Source organism: Sturnira hondurensis, unplaced genomic scaffold (assembly GCF_014824575.4).
Source record: "Sturnira hondurensis isolate 20B ecotype Veracruz unplaced genomic scaffold, ASM1482457v3 Scaffold0001509, whole genome shotgun sequence".
Lineage (NCBI taxonomy): Eukaryota > Metazoa > Chordata > Mammalia > Chiroptera > Phyllostomidae > Sturnira > Sturnira hondurensis.
In genome coordinates, this window is record NW_028074140.1 from 2071316 (window position 1) to 2086538 (window position 15223).

Below are 15223 nucleotides of genomic sequence, written 5' to 3' on the forward strand. Positions count from 1 at the left end.
CAATCTAATCTGAAATACTTAGTGTAAGACTAAAGGTTCCCATAACACTGTGAGCAGAGGCACAGCTGGCGGGACAGAAACAGGAATCCAAGGATGGGTAATTCCAACAGAGCACATTTTCCCAGGATGAGACTTTTAGAATGAAATTTTAAGGCAATGTATTCTCTTGAAGGAGGTCATTAAGATTCCAATGAGAAGCTATTAGTAGAGATGTAGAGAAGTACTTTCTAAATGAGGTGGTTAAGAAGAGTGTGGCCGCGCTTGAATGTCCTGGCTTGCTCACCCTTGGTGGGGCTGGCCCTGGGTACCCCGCCCTTCCCTCCTGCACACCCAGCCTGGCCCTCCAAGAGCACCCACCCCCCGTGAGAGACTTGGGCTCTGCCTTTGCCATGAAGAAAGCTCTACTGGCTCTTTTTAAGCTCTGAGCATCCATGTTCCAAAAATACGGAGAGGAAGAGGGAGCCAGGATGAACAGATGGAAAACTTGAATTCCGTCTTCAGTCATGTAGCCGCACCCCCTCCACCCAGAGCGCTGAGTAGTGGTTACTCAGAAGAACAATTTGGAGGCAAAAGACAGCCAGCAAAGATCCGAAGGCAGTCAGGCCTTCAAAGGGGAAGTCGGCTGTGCTGGTGACCAGCCAGCAGCTCAGACAACTTCAAAGTTGCGAGTGCTGCCTTATTATCTTCAGGCATCTAGGAAAAGTGATTCTGAACAGAAAGAAGACCATCGAGAGATGTCACGCTCTCATACTCACTCTGTTCACAGTGCTTCCCCATGAACCCCGTGCGGCAAGTACACTGCCCAGAGATGTGGTCACAGTCCGCTCCGTTTCGACACTGGCACACCAATGCACAGTCCTTTCCATAAAACCCCAGGGGACACCCTGTGTGGGGGAAGAAGGACAGCAGGGGTCAACAGGCTGAGAAGACACACAGCTCTTCCAATGTTTTAAAAAATCTTGAGCCACGAGAGAGTGGATGAAGACAGTAATACATATGTCAGCTTGTCACAAAGCCTTCCTTGAAGTCCCAAGAAGGGGTTCTTGTGAGGAGGTTGTCATTCGTCAGCAGGAGGCAGCCGAGTTTCCTACCTGGCTAAAGTGCAGATGGCACTTTAACCATCACTGGTATCCTGGAGGCAAAGCTAGTGTCTTCAAGGCATCCTCGACCCTGCAGATGTCTGGGGCCCTTCCTTTCACTCTGTTGTTCCGCTACTAGAATCCTGGACTCAAATTCCATGGATTGAAATGAGTACTTTATATCCACATGACCCATATATGCTTTTATGGTTGGTGCCGAATGTCTCCAATTCTGCTACTTGCCCTGCCCGCTGTATCTGGTATTAACTTCGGTGATATGATCTCCTGCACCAGCGATATGTGGTAGAGTGCGGAATTTTAAAAACCCTGCACTTCACAGGACGTTTATAAATAAGCAGTCAAGCTCCCCACTGCTGCGGAGTTTTCAAGACGCAGACCACTGGGACCCTTGGGTTGAGGACCTGCACAAGCCCTGCTGGCGCTCACAGGCCTGCAGCCGTCCCCCCGGCAAGAGAGTTTCAGGGCCCCGTGGCACGAAGAATCTCCCACACCTGCTGGTTCATGGCTGTCCCCAAGCATCACGTATGACTTTTATTTTCAGCGTTTCTTGGAGAGAGTGGTTTCTGTTTTTGCTCTTGTTTTTTAATATTTGAGAGCTCAGCTCTCAGAAACAGAGGCAGACACCGATGCCAGAATGTGACAACGGCCACCATTGCCATTGCACTTATTTAGCACCAACTTCTGCCAGATTCTCGCACATGCTCTCATTGTAGCTTCACAGGAGCCCAGAAATGCAGCGGTGGGTGAGCCCACCCTGCACGTGGGGACTGAGCCCCGCGTGCCCTGTCACCCAGCCAGCAAATGGCAGGGTGACGACCCACATGCAGGGAGGCCTGGCTCCGGCCGCTGCTCCTCCCCCTGTGTTGTGGTGCATCCCGTCGGAACTGCCTCTGACAGGCAGGTCCTAATTCGGGAATTATAAGTAATAACATAAGTGCTTTTCTCTAAGGAGCTCAAAAACCTGTGTGTACATATATAAGTAAATATATTTATTTATCTATATTTATATGTACACATCCAAATAAATATGTGTGCATACACACACACACCATCTCAGCAGAAAATGCCTGGGACAACCTTCCTCCTTGCCAATTCTCCCTTCCAAATCATGGCTCAAGGCCCTTACTTTTTTTCCAGAAAGTTTCAAAAGACCTGTTCAGCCTATTCTTTACGCGCTCCAATTAGTATTAAGCAAGAATTGCCTAATTTCTAACTCATCTTTCCTCCTCTGCTCATTTCTACAATTTAAAATTATATGTTAGTATTAATGATAATCATAATACATGCTTTCCTGTCTTTTCTCATTTATTCAATTAAAGGCAAGGGGGAAGAGAACAGTCTTTTATCGCCAGTGGTGGCAAGCTGTGACGTACTTTGCACATTATGACCCATGACACGAATAACCTCATTGAAGAGTAAATGGTTAGGACGCAATGGAATATAAAATGGAAAAAAACACCCTACTGATCCTTAAAGCATGGTTCCACACTGGCATCACCACCTGGAGAACTGTAAGGAATGTGAATTCTCAGGCCCCACCCCAGACCTACAGAATCAGACAGTCTGGGAGTGGGGCCAGCCAAGCGAGCCATCAGGTGATTGGGAAGCTCGCTGGAGTTCGAGGACCACTGAGCCCAACCTTCTCTGAGCGCACACGTTAAGGCGGGCAGCCAGGCTTCTTGTCTTCACTACCTTTCTAATCACCATCACTTATCCTAACTTTCGTGCTGATGGACTACATGGTAGGGAGTTTGAGCCACATAAATAGGGTCTGGTTACGGAAGAGGGGAGAAAGAAACTGCCCACCGTAACACACAGCCCTAATCCACATCAGCGCCCTCATAGGGCATGGAGACAGAAAACTTGGAACATGGCAGCTCTTAACCTCTTAGAGAGAATTAGATGCCTCGAGGTCATGGGTAGGCAAAACACTCCAATGCCAGGAATGCTTGCTGAGCCCCGCTCATGTGTGCAAAGGGTGAGGCTGTGTCCTCCGGGGGTGTGGTTCTCCTGGTGGGTTTGGAAGGCTGGCCGCTTACTCTGAGTGCAGTAGAGCCCCGTCCAGCCGGGAGTGCATTTACATTCCCCGTCGTAGGCGCTGCAGAAGGCCCCGTTGTGGCAGTTGCAGGTGTGGATGCAGTTCGGGCCCCAGTGGGCGGGCGGACACGCTGAAACCACAACATACACAGAGGGATCGGTTAGAATTCTGAGGCCAGCACCTGGCAGGGAAAATTCCATGCACCCTTCCACACCTTGCGTGTGAGAGGTGCGCTGTGTGCATCGGAACTGGGAAAGCTAGCTGTTCCAAATCTGATTCAGACCCAGATGGCAATGCTGACTGCAACGTAACCCTCATCCCTGACACATGCATTCATCCACAGACTGCAGAGTGAGGCCAAAACCATCACCAGTGTACAGATTTGGTCATTTACCAAAGGCACATTCAGCACCTCTGTGCCCAGCACTGTTCAGGGGACAAAGGAGATAGTGGGGGACAAGACAAAGTCCAGGCTACCCTCTAGAAGATTATAATTTAGTAGTGAAGGTAGGAAAACCAACCAGCCAACAGAAAAACCAATGGCAATAAATACTATGGAAAAAAAATAAAATAGGCTTGGAGGGAAAAGAGTGATGAAATTGCTTCTTAATGCCTCTCTAAGGAGAGGCTGTTTAAGCAGAGATCAGACAGAAAAAAATGATGTGACTTGAGAGAGGGTAAGGGGCTCAAGGTCATGTCATTCATGTCTTTGATCTCGAAAACTAGCACTTGTCAGACTAGAGTTGTCACTAGAGGCTTGTTTTAAATGTTAGGGTTCCCAGTTGTATGTAAGAATTGGTTTACTTGTACTTCTTAATTGGAAAAAGCAGAAAACCATACTAAATCTTCAGTTACCTTAGAGTCACTCTGAGATAGAGTTTTAAAACCTTACATTTGAAAAAAGGTAAACTAACTCTTAGAAGAGAGTCACAGGCCATTGAAGGGCCATCATAACATCAGCTAAAGCACCTGTGAAATCATAATGTAAGGTTATGGGGTAAAATAATTTCATTTACAAAAAATAGAAATAAAATCTCTTCCCTTCATACTAATGCTCCAAGAACATAACCACTTAAAAGGAGGATCACCTTTAATTTCTCTTTGGTCACCCAGTAGGGAGTATGGCCCAATACAGACAAGGAATAAATCTGAAGTATTTTTTTAAATGAAAAAAACGTCTTCTATGGTCACACAGGCATCTTCCATGTGACCATTTTTTCCCCTAGGAGCAAGGGAAAAATCGTCTCTGACACTTGAGGTCTAGAATGAATCTCAGAATAGATTGTCCCAGAACATGACCCTAATTTTACAGGTGAAAAATCATTGAGATGTAAATAAGCAAAAATACTATTTATTTAGGTTCTTTTCAAGACACCATTTAGATTTAACTGTAGGATCATTGCACAGAGTTCTTAATGGGGAAAGAAAGCCATTTAAAAACTAGAATAATGTATCTTATAATTACTCATATATTTTGCTTGATTGTGTAACCACTCATACTTCAACCCTAAAGAACCTGAAAACAAACAAATAAAATGGTTGATGAGTTATTCTTAAGCAAGACTCACGCTGAGAGCAGTCACTGCCGATCCATCCCGGGTAACACTGGCACGATCTGTCAATGGGGTTGCAGGTTCCATTGTTGGTGCAGGTACAAATTCCCGCGCAGTTTTTCCCAAATCGGCCACTGGGACACACTGTGAATAAGTTATACGTCAGTGGCTCATCACTGCATCTAATCCAACAGAACCCTGGACTCTTGGGTCGGGAAACAGCCCTAAAGGTCATCCACCCAGGTGCGCATTTAGTAGCTGCCTCCACTTCACAGCATCCTTCATCCTCAATGGACTCATTTCTACAAACACGTGAAGCCAAACACCCTTATTAAGGCATCACAAGCCAGGAGACATCCTCACATTTCTAGAAATCTGACTTCATGACTTTTCACTCAGAAAGCCCAAATCCTTCCTCAGATTGATTTTTCATGGGAGGCGGTTTCCAATTAAGACTGAAGAGGAGCACAGCTCAGAGAATGAAGAGGTTTTGCAGGAGTGGCAAGCCAGCTTTTCCAAAGCTCAACATTGTATTTCCAGAAGCTGCAAACACAGCATAGCAGAGGCATCGGTAGCTGGTAGCTGCAGATGTGTCCCTGGGGAAGTCCTTGGGATGCCAAGGACTTCCCTGAGGACAGGCTGTGTGGGGCTTGCCCCTGGGAGGTGTCTCCCCGAAACTGCGCCTCACCTTCATTACAGAGGGCGCCCGTGAAGCCAGGCAGGCAGTCGCACAGGCCAGTGATGTGGTGGCAGGGCCCACTGCTGTGCACACACTGTGGGCACGTCTGGCTGCAGCGATGCCCGTAGAAACCAGGGGAACAGACTGAAAGAGAACGGAAACGGACAGTTCATCTTACCGCAGGTGTGTTTCTTTCATGCGCCACATCGAGATCTACTTCAAATTGGGGGTAAAAATTTTTTTGTAATTATAGTGAAACTTTTCCAAGTGTAAAATAACAGCCACCAAAGAAACACGAGTATTCTTTAATACTGAAAAAAAAAGCCATTAAATTCTGAATTGCCCAAGAGTAGACAAATAATTTAGTCTTTATTTTTCCATTTACAGCCCCAATTAGCTTGAGGTTTGGCATAGAGCTAGAGGCTTTAAGAAATAAATAAAGGAAGGAAATAACATTCTACATTCTAACAAGGCCCAAATAAATGCTCTCAATCCATGTGTTGATCCTTTATTCTTTGAGTCATTACTGGCAATAAATAGATTTATAGTCAGAATTAAAAGATGGCTCCTCCTCAGCACCGTCCAAGTTAATGATTGTGGATGAAAAGTGAATAAGCAAAATGCTTCATAATTAGGTTCTTCCCAAGGCAGTATCTGAATTTAAATATAGGACAATTGCATAGAACTCTTAATGTGAAAGGTGATTAAAAATTTAGAATAGCGTATCTTGTAGTTAGTCATATATTCCTTTCCTGAGAACATTTACAAGAAGATGTAGTAATATCTTATGGCATATTTTCTAACCTAAAATTTCAACTGACCAATGTCAACAGCCCCCATTTGTAACTGAGCAATTCTATTTCCCCCACAGGACTAACTTTAAGACTGCTAGCAGGATGCATGATTTGCCTCAAGGTTTGGCTGATGTTGACATCTAGTAATTGAAATAGGGCCAATGCCAAAACTGCTGAATAAAATATTTACAGGTCACTGGATTTCTGGAACACCATTGGCAAGATTTAAGGCAGGATCAAGAAAGATATCCTGTCAATGATGCCAATGAGGCAATGAAACCACTACTGGGAAAAAAATGGCTAGAGCCACCATCTGTTCGGCTAGTCCTGAAGGCTGGAAGGAATAAAACTTGGGATGTGCTACCGAGGACAGCTCTGCAGAGGACAAGATGACCCGTTACACTGCCTTCCGCCCTCGACTGCAACAGCACGTCACTGCGAACTGAGAAGTGGGGCAGAGAGGACACTGCACACGTGGTGCCCTGAGGAGAACTGGGAGCTGCCGCCTTGGGTGCACTTACTTCTCTGACAGGTGGTGCCTCGGAACCCCGGCGCGCACTCGCAGATGCCGTCGTCAGGGGAGCACGAGGCCCCGTTTTTACAGTAGCAGGGCAGCGAGCAGTTGGGGCCCCAGCGTCCCTCAGCGCACACGCTGTCACAGTGGATACCTGGAACAACGCACATGGGCAAGGCTGAGCGAGAGGCTGGGCAGGTGGGCACCTCTGCAATGTGAAGTCGGAGATGAGGCCTAAGGTCATGGTGTCAAAGCTGGGTCGTCCCAGACAACGAGCTGAGGTAGCATGAGGTTTAAAATCCGCTTATACACAGCAACATGCCACCACATAGGGTGCGATCGTGGATCATCCTAACATGAAAGTAATCCCAAGACTATTTTTGATAAAGTCATAAAAAAGGAGAAATAAAACACCTTTGCTACACTGATTTTTCTTCTTTAGGAGGAGAGAACAAAGGGGAAGCCCAATGGCTCTATTAAAAGCAAACCTTCTCAAAAATATTCTATCACTTAGCTCATAGTGACTTCCTATCTTCCACTCCATTCTTTATTTTTACAAAGAAATGGGGAAAATGTAAAAAAGATCAGGAGAAATTGCCCTGACCTCTGTGGCTCAGTTGGATGAGCATCATCTTGCAAAGTAGAAAGTTGCTCTTTCGATTCCTGGTCAGGGCACATGCCTGGGTTGCGGGCTGGTGTCCCATTGGGGTGCATGAGAAAAGTGAGGTCTTTCTCACTCACATTGTTTTTCTCCCACTCTTTCTCCCTCCCTTCCCCTTGCTCTAAAAATAATAAATAAAATCTTTTTATAAAAATATAAGGCAGTATAAAAGGTGTTTAAATTGCTTTACATTTCTAAAAAGTCCCCCTGGCGCAAAGCAATAAACACACTCTTAAAGTATTCTGATGATACATTGTGCAGCATGGAAGTCTGTGCCACCAATTCCCCTTTAAAAATTTGCTCTGCTTCTGGCAGCTACAGACAATATTTTAACAGGGCGCAGCTAAGAGAGGGGCTCAAAATAGGGATTTGGAATGGGGTCCAGAACTCAGGGTGTCCAGGAAATATTAGAAAAATATATAGGATGTCCTCTTCCCTCCCCACCTACAGGTTTGAGTTGGGGAAGGGACACATGGAGCAGGAACATGCAGAGCTATTTTGTACAGCAACAGCTTTGCAGCTACCTTCTGGCATGGTCATTTAACATACCTATCACCTTTAACTGGTTTCATAGATATGTTAAATAGCTGTGGCCATGCGTTGAACTAGGAGGATGGGAGTGACTTCCACCCAAGATGTAACAGGGAGGCAACTCCCCCTCGTTACAGTGCTTGTGTGAAAGCTTGGAGATGATTGGCTCCATGCCATGGGGTCACACCTGCCCAGACTACTATGACAGCCCAGTAAAGCTAGAAGGACACCAGAACACTGGCAGGTGTAACAGATTTTAGGAGGAGTTGAAAATAGGGCTGCAGAGGAAGATTGGCACGGGGATTTAAACCCAGACTCGGCAGCCATGCAGGAGAGAACCATGCAGCTTTGGCAGAGTGGGGACTCCACAGCCTTGGTGAGAGTGAGGGTCACGTGGCTTTGGGGTGCTCCCTTTTGCCATGTGGCTTAGGAAGCAGGAGAGACCTTGCCTGGCAGAAAAGGGATGAAAGGACTCTTGCTGGTGGGCCATGGGAAGGTGCCACATGGCTTTGGATTAACTGGTGATTGTGGCGACAACACAGCTGATGGTGCCAGAGCCCGAATCATGCACTTCTTCTTCTTTTTCTGAGATACGGTACGCCAGATCAGGGCAGAGGGAGAAGGAAGGACTGTGTGCATCTCTGGGTACCCTAAAAGACTTTAATATTTTAATGAGGACATTGGGTCACTACTTTATGAGTGTATAACTTTAAATAAACATTTCCTTTCCTTTTTGCAAATCTCTGGCATTGAGAGATGTCTTTCCTCTGGCAGCAGGCATAGTGAACCTAGTGGGGAGTCCTTTTGGTAATAGTATATTGTACTCCCCTTGGCTCTGTTCTCTAACAATACCACAACTGATGTGTTTGACAGCTGTTGTCTAAGTTATTGATCACTATGAAACTATGTAGGTGTTTAATTCTCACTCTGGAAATAGAGAAATTTCAGTCAGTCATGAATGATCAAAATGCCTAGAGATAACATAAAGAAAAACCCAAGTTGCAAAAACACAAAATACAACTAGGTTTTGCTGGAGGTAAATGGAAGTGTCTTTTGTAAGTCTGCATTTGCAATACAACAGGGAACTCCTTTCTTGTAAGTCCGAATTCTTCACAACTCAAAGGAATGCTCTTTGCATTGATAGGCAATAAGAATGAGTTATAATTAGTAGTGAACTGGTGCCTGCTGGCCCTAGACCAAAAAAAACACAGTAAGAACAAACATGCACACACTCGAGGATTCAAAAACACTAATACAACCCGGCACCCAGGAAGCTGAGAAAGCAATGTTTGTATTACAGATTTTGCTTCTATGTTGATTAGGAGAAAAGTTAGCAATGCCCAAGCCTTAGAACATAAGTAGCCCCAAACCGGAATGTGAACATTGCTAATTCATACACAGACGTATCTGCTGAACCACATATTGCACTTCTGACTGTTCTGTTTTTTCCCTTCAGAAAGTCTCCCACATGGTAAAGCAGGCATGAAAGCACACAGGCCTCACTGTGTCTATCTTGAACCAACAATAGACAATTATTTAAGCTTGGACTGCTGGCTGGAGAAAGGAGATCAGGCATGTTATAAGATGATTAGAGTGTAAGAGTTCCCCATAGACTGAGATAGGGAATTTTGGCCTACTACAATTATTTTTTGAGTTCACAAATATATCATCTTTTAAAAAAAATTCATATCTCTTTTGAAAAGCTGAGATGGAATTGCAAAAACTCTATGCCTCCCACATGTGATTCACCAGCCATCGAATCCTGTCTGGTGTTTTGACTGACACCCGTACAAGGCAAAAGAATCAAATGTGTAGAATAGTGAACCATTTCTAAGGAGGCTGCAAACCTAAACTCCCCTTTGTGAAAGTGAAGGAAGTACCAACAAAGCTAATCTGCTACAGGCTTCACTCTATTCAAGTTCAGGTCCTGAGCTCTGCCTGTGAACCAGGACTCCTGTTTATCAACAGCTAAAATAGGGACTCCCCCTCCATAGAGATCCAGACGACACCCTGGTCCTTTTCGCCTGGAGCCACCCAGGCAACTCCCAGTTAGGACTTTGACGCAGAAGCTGAGTAATGACTTTGCCACTCTGAAAATCATCATGAAAATTCATCCTCATGTTTGGCACATTTTTTGTGTGGGGTTGGAACTTGGGGAAAAGGGAGATTTAGTTACTGAAAGTGATTTAGTTTATCAGCAGCCTGCCATACCTTTCCTTCATATTACACTTAATCAATGTTGTTAAGATGGAATGGAGCACCCTTTAGGTCAAAAAGTATATGCTGCTTCTTGCCATTATAGATCGTCATGATTTATCCATGACTTAGCACGTTCCCAATCAGAGAGCACCTTAAGAAAAATGACTCGTGGGCAGACTGACAAATGTGAGTAAGTGATCTTTTATTTCATACCTGATTCTTCTTCCCTAATAGGTTGGTTCAGCTGATTAGCATGAGCATGTCATAATCAACTTTATTGAGATAATTATCATACATGTAACAAGGCCCATGGTATAGCAAGGAGATCCATTGCAAATATAAGCTCCTACACATCCTTTCATTTGCAGACAATCACAAGAAATTCTAGAGATCATCCATGAAATTTTCTGTCTCTCATCATGTACCCTATACACACATTTCAACAGAACCAAGCTTCCTTTGACATAACTTTTATTTTATGATTACAATGAAGTCTTTCCTTGGAAAGTGCATTATAATAATTCTATTACCAACTTCCCCTAAACATTCCATCCTTTTTTCTTTTTCTCTATCATCAGTAGGAAGAAGTCGTCATTTTGCAGATATTAGTGCCTCATCTGCTTGAAGGCAAACATAAAGTATATAGCCATCAGGGGGCAGCTCCAGGGAAAAGTGGGAAGCTGTCTTTTTTGTGCTCTTGAAGCACCATTTTCTCCTATTACTGTATTTCCCTTTTCAGGCCTCTCGTATCCTCTTGCTATCTTTCCCTTCATCTTATAGCCAGGAAAGGATAGGACAAATTTATTATTGCTGAGGTATTACCTTCTCTAGAAAATATTAGTAGTCTCAGAAAATACAAATTAAGAGCTTTAGAAATAAATCTCTAAGTGTGAGGTTTTAAGCAATGAGACTCACAGAGAGGATACCAGAGTACATGCTACCGATGTGACTTCTATGCAGGCATACAGGGACATTTTCTCCGGGAGAGAGAACTATAAGTTTGCTTTAACCATTATTTTTGGCTCTGTGTCTATGTGTGTTTTATTCCTGAATTATTTCCACTGATCTCATCCTCACGTTTGCCAACTTTGCTAGAGTCCTACAAGACACCTTTTTATTTCCTTGCTTGTCAAAGACAGAAGAGAGACTTCAACTCAATTAACGTTCATGGGGGCTGATGGCTGCTGGCTTGTTGGCGAGAGGTCCTTTCAGAAACTACCTCTAAGTCTAGACTGCTAATGGCCCCAGAACAGGCACACCAACCCTGCTGGGGATCACCGTAGGAGACGAAGGTAGCTTGTGAAGGTTCCAAGCGAAAGGAAAGTTGGGCGTGAGACTCAGAGTCCCAAAGAAGTTATGTGCCTCATCCTTCGGGAATCCCAAGTTGGGGATCACTGAAACGGAGGCTGTGGAGAGTGGGGGGTAGGCAGGGCAGCCGGGCAGTGGTCACGTAGAGCAGAGCCAGGAACACCACACTGTGGACTGTGAGCTTCCTCCTGGTGTTGGGACCCCACCGAAACTTCATATCTTTAATTGATCTTTTCTTCTTTCTGTCTTTTTGATTAAAACTGGCCTCATTCAGTACCCTGGCTCAGCCACCTCCCCGTTCCTTGCATGTCCACCCCCTCAATCAAAAAGCCCTCAGGACAATGAAGTTTCAATCAGCATCAAAAAATCTTAGGAACAAAACCTCAGGTCTGTTGATCAAAGAGACAGAGTTTTACTCAAACTAAAGATAACATCTAATTTTCAGTTGTGCTTCAGGTCCAGACCCAGAGAAGCAGAATGACCCCACCATCCCACACCCTTGTGAAACCAGGCTGAGACGCTGTGGCTGACCCCAGGACCAGAGATGCCTCAATCAACTAACTATGCCTACCCTAGTGCTGACCAATCAGTAGACAGCATGACCCTAACTCCACCATAATTCATGGTTTTCCCCCTGGAAGCCATCGGGGAGCCAGGTCTTGGAACAATGGCTCACCTTTGACTCCAGTTTGGTGCCATCTTTTAAAATAATAAACTACTTTCTTTGCTGCAAACTCTTGTTCACATCTGATTGGGCTTTGATGCGCACAGGTGAGCAAATCCCTTTAGTTTGGTAACAGTGTTAATAGGGACCAAATGGACAATTAAGTAGGGGATGTGTGTAATTAAACCTATGTTTTGTAGAAGAGCAGAAGATGCTTTGATGGTGAACCTGGAAGAAAGACCTGTCAGTAATGGGAAAAAATATATAATAAAAATAATGGCAATTGGGATGCAGGGGGAGATGAATTCCAGAGAAAAATAGGAGCGAATGCAGATGAAAGGGCAGCCCCCGCCCCCCACCCCACCAGGGTAACTAACTAACTGGCAGTTCTGCGAAGGGAGGTGGTGCCTGTTTTAGTTCACTACAGTGCCTGGCACATGGAAGGTGTCAAATATTTGTTGAATGAATTCATAAGCCCAGTCCCTTTTTTTGATGTGGTGTTTAGGACCATTTTCCAACTGGATGGAGGACCCAGGCCACGCTTTTCTCCCTGAAGAAATGCCGAGAGAGCACTGAAACCAGGAAACCAGCATGTTTACATTTTGTACACCTAAAAAGGTGAACATTCCCTCAAACGGAGAGGAAATGTCTGCCTTGCTCATTTCTGAGAAGATACACTTTCATGAGCTCACGTCCGTGTTCTTTAATGCTAGCCCAGATTATAAAGCAATAGAAGAATTATGGGACCTCTTGAGGAAATTCTTGTGGAATGCTTCCCAAAGTACAGATTAAGGCTCTAATATGAGTTACTTCAGGAAACAAGTTCCTAAACTATTTGGCTGATGAAACAAAATAAGAAGAGGGTATCTTTAAATTCGCAGGACTCTCTGGCTCAAAGGAAGCCGTTTTCCCCTGATAAATGTTCTGATGCTGATAAGGAGATGTGTGAGGGTCTGTTTTTGCCAGGCCTGAGGACAAAGAGCTCTTTGATAGCCCTCACAAGTTGCTAGGCAATGGCTGAATGATCGTGATAAACTTCAGCTAAGCAGCTCTAAAGAAATGTTCGTGCCTTTAATGCCTGATGCCGAATGCCAGCGGCCTCAATGTGAAGTCAGCATTCACTAGGCACTTGTGATTCCCTGAATGTGGTAAATGAATCATCTGGGGTGTCATTATTTCCCCTGCTCAGGGGTAACACCCAAACTCCTTGTCCTGCTTCATTGTTGATATTCCTTGTGCCAGCATTGCAATATTTGGGGTGTTAGCGAATGAAGGAAATGATTTCAAGTCGCTGTCTCGTTCCTGAGCAACAAGATGTTAAACATATAGTAGAACCAAGAGAGAGATTTGTTCCTAATAATTGGGCCTGGTGATTATAGAAGAAAGGGATTACAGTACCTAGTCATAATACTTTTCTGCTTTTTCTAATCCCCCAGCCAATGAAGGGGCGGCACATTGTAGTGTGGGAAGTTATTCGCTGGCGTGCCTACCCCTGCCTGTGCAGTGCCTGCCTGAGAGACTGGGAACGTCTTTCTGCATCCTGGGAGCGAGTGGCACTTAGCTTCCTGTGCCCAGCCCCTAAGCATCGTGGCTCATACAACTTGGAGACACCCAATAGATGGTTGTTAAATTTGTCAAGTATTTGGAGACTGTGAATTTCAAAGATCCATGAGAAAAGAATCTGCTTTATACAAAGAGCCAAGTTGAAAAAAAAAAACTGAAAAGTCATCTAAATCAGATATGTTTGCATTTGCATCTATAAGACAAAAACATCAGAAAGCATGGCAATCCTTAGAGTGGACCCAGATAAAAGCAGAGAACAGACTACTAGCAGACTGGGAGACCTGGGAACTTCGTTTTTTTCTGCAGCCTTTCTTTTGGGAAGGTGAGCCCTTTCCTCCACCACCACCCCTTCAGGGACCCCACATCCTGCTTTTACATGGCCCCCTTCACCCTAAAGCCATATAGACAGAGAGACCTATGCTCCGGCATACACATTCTCCACCCCTCAACACCTTAAAGAGTCAGACAGTGTGTCACTTGCACTTGTGGATGATTAGGTATACTCTTTAAAACTCACTTGCACTTGAATTTGCACTTACATGTCACTGGACAAGAAATGGGACGTCTGCCCCAGAAGGTGTCCTTCTGGACAGGGGCTAGGACCACTATGGGCCTGGTTCTGCTTGCCAAGCAGAGTAGAGAAGCCAGCCTCTAATCATAAACTTGCCTCCAGGTTTCCCTCCTTCCCATGCCCCCCTTCTCGGCTGGGCTCAGAGGAGAGGCCACTTCCCCTCCTCCTCTCCTTTGCACTTCTCTCCATAATACCTCGCCCTGCCAGCCCCTTCCTCTTTCCCAAGACTCCTGGAGGTTGATGTGGCATCCTAATCTCTTTTCTCTAACTTTACCAATTAATGGGGTTTTTTTTCCTGACATGAATTCATCCCTCAGCCTCCTGTAGTCTTTTGCAACTGCTTGTAAGGCTCTGTCACAGAAATGCTCCCCGTCAATAACAAGAGTAGCAAGGCAGAGCAGAGGCCCGTCTACAGACTGGGAACTGCCACTGCCCGGACCGCCAGGACAACTGCTGAAAGGCCAACAGGTCCGCCAGGGAAGGCTGTGCAGGTGGCCCACCATCCAAGAAGAACCTCGGCCAGCGCCAAGTCAGGGCAAAAATCCAGCCCACGATCTACCCCCCAAGAAGTACACCCTTAGGAACTTCCAAACCTTTTCCGAATTTGTACAGAACGTGCTTCTGAGCTGGCAATGGCACCGTCCTCCTCCTCACCCACCCTGCACACCGCCATTCAATAGGCAGTAGATGTGCGGTGGGGACTGGGAACATGTAAAAGAGTTCCTAGGTCATGGTGAGCTTAGCCAGGGTTGAGAAACAGGCTGGGGACTGCATGGGTTCCAGAGTGCTGGAGTGAGACCTCGAAATCCTGGCTGACTGGAGTCAGAGCAGAAAGGAAGAAAAGAAATGTCAGTGTGTTGCTACTGGGTTTGAAAAATACTTTGTGAAGCATACCACTCCATTGCTTTGGGAATACACACACACGCCTCAAATTATATTTCGTTGACATCTGGAATTTCAGAATGCTCATTTTGAGAAGCCAGTCTCATTTTATAGCTGTGTGTGTGTGTGTGTGTGTGTGTGTGTGTGTGTGTGTGTGTGGCAGAGG

General features: G+C 45.2%; 1 protein-coding gene across 2 annotated transcripts in view; it reads right to left on the reverse strand.

Annotated features, from left to right (window-relative positions):
• The window catches only part of MEGF10 (multiple EGF like domains 10), a 124618-nt gene that overhangs the window by 15017 nt on the left and 94378 nt on the right, over positions 1-15223 (reverse strand). For both annotated transcript variants that reach the window (XM_037028513.1, XM_037028503.1), the window contains exons 13-17: positions 6686-6832; positions 5380-5514; positions 4707-4835; positions 3140-3268; positions 756-884 (exon numbers count right to left, since the gene is read on the reverse strand). In XM_037028513.1, coding sequence (XP_036884408.1) covers positions 756-884; positions 3140-3268; positions 4707-4835; positions 5380-5514; positions 6686-6832 — 669 coding nt within the window. The remainder of the gene's footprint in view (positions 1-755; positions 885-3139; positions 3269-4706; positions 4836-5379; positions 5515-6685; positions 6833-15223) is intronic.